The sequence below is a fragment of the Bufo bufo genome, chromosome 3, assembly GCF_905171765.1.
Source record: "Bufo bufo chromosome 3, aBufBuf1.1, whole genome shotgun sequence".
In the NCBI taxonomy this organism is placed as follows: Eukaryota; Metazoa; Chordata; class Amphibia; order Anura; family Bufonidae; genus Bufo; species Bufo bufo.
Window position 1 is genome coordinate 416,042,427 of NC_053391.1, and position 1,629 is coordinate 416,044,055.

The 1,629-nt window shown below is 42.2% G+C and overlaps 1 protein-coding gene across 1 annotated transcript; it reads left to right on the forward strand.

Moving 5' to 3' along the window:
* The first annotated feature begins 833 nt into the window (after window positions 1-833).
* Window positions 834-1,411, forward strand: LOC120993447 (ATP synthase subunit d, mitochondrial-like). Its single transcript, XM_040421954.1, has one exon. It carries the CDS (start codon window positions 881-883, stop codon window positions 1,364-1,366), a length of 486 nt encoding a protein of 161 aa, XP_040277888.1. The 5' UTR covers window positions 834-880; the 3' UTR covers window positions 1,367-1,411.
* Window positions 1,412-1,629: the final 218 nt, after the last annotated feature.

The following is a 1,629-nucleotide window of genomic DNA, read 5'->3' on the forward strand; positions in this document are numbered from 1 at the left end:
GCATTAACCAGATACAGAGGACATCTTGGAGACCAATTTACAATTAACCTTTTTGCTGACAAGTATCTCGTAGAGAACTTAAAGAGGTTAAAATCTTCTGGGGAAAAAATTATGACTAAATAAAAAAATATTCCTTACCCCCATGGTGATTCAGTGCAGATGCTCCAGCAAACCCCTGGGTTTTTGTTTAGAAGCAGACAGCATATGCAATCACTGCTCAGCAATCGGAGCCATAATGCTAGTAGTATGGCATTTGACCGGAGAGGCCCATGACTAGCTGTCACTGTCATATCCTGACTGCTTGTAAACAAATATTGGGGAGACTGCAGTAACATCTAAACTGGATTGGAGGAACAATGGAGAGGTGGACTATTTATTACTTATTTTCAGTAGTTGTATAATCTTTGTAAAAATGACCTGTTATCTCTACTGACATGTCTGTTTTAGTACATAAAATGACAATTCTGGAGAATCATTTCTTATAGCTGTCTGTTGTACCCTTCTTTTATTAGTCCTACTATAAATTTGTGAATAAATCGCCAACTGGATGTTACCAGATAGGGATTTGTCACTGCACAAACTGACACTGTCCATTGCCCCCCGTTCCCCAACTGGTAACACTCGGTTGACAATTTATTTATAAATTTAGAGGAATGGTACAAAATACAGTAATAAGAAAATATCCTCTAGAAATGTTATTTCATGAGGAATGCAAGTACAGTGGTCCCTCATGTTACAATTAGAGATGAGTAAATTTCTCAAAAATTTGATTCAGCCGGTTCGATTAGATTAGATCCAAATTTATTTGCGGTGAATTGCGTTAAAATTGCAGTGTCCCGGCAAGTGAGGTTCGAGGTCGGTGAGCAGGCAGTTCCTAATCATGGCGGGTCAAAGAGCTGCAATCAAGGCTGTCGACTGGTTGGCTTTTGCAGAAAGAGTTCCCCCCAACCAGAAGGCAATGTTCAACGCACTGAAGACTCGCAGTGATTCCATAGCCGCAAAGTTGACTTCTCTCCCTACCAAGCCTCCTACCATCGACTGGGCATTTTACCGCACTGCAATAGCCAAGGCAGGCTTAGTGGATGAGTTTGAGACTAAGTTCAATGCCACTACTATCCCAGAGCCAAAGGACACCCAGACAGAGAAGATTAATGCCCAGGAGCAGGAATCGAATAAAGCCGCTCTAGCTTACATTGAAGAATCCAAAGCCAAGATGGCAGTGTTTGAGAAGGAGCTGGCCAAGTTCAAGAACATGATTCCCTTTGACCAGATGACCATTCAAGATGTAAATGATGCTTTCCCCGATACCAAGTTGGATAAAGAGAAGTATGTCTACTGGCCCCACAAGCCCATCGCTGACTTATAAACTGTACTGTTCTTCCATACTAGAAGTCAATAAACCATGTTGTAATGTAAAAAAAATAAAGGAACAAACAGCCAACCTTCCCTCCAAACTTCCCAGACCATAATGAACAGTATAATCCGCTCAGAGCACTTAGCTGGAGACCATTTAAACTAATGACTCCACCCAGTGCACCTGATGCGAGGCGGATCCAGCACAGCATCAAAACAAATACTAGACTTGTGCTGAAATCCTGGCTGACCTCCGCACATCGTCAGAGTGGCGCA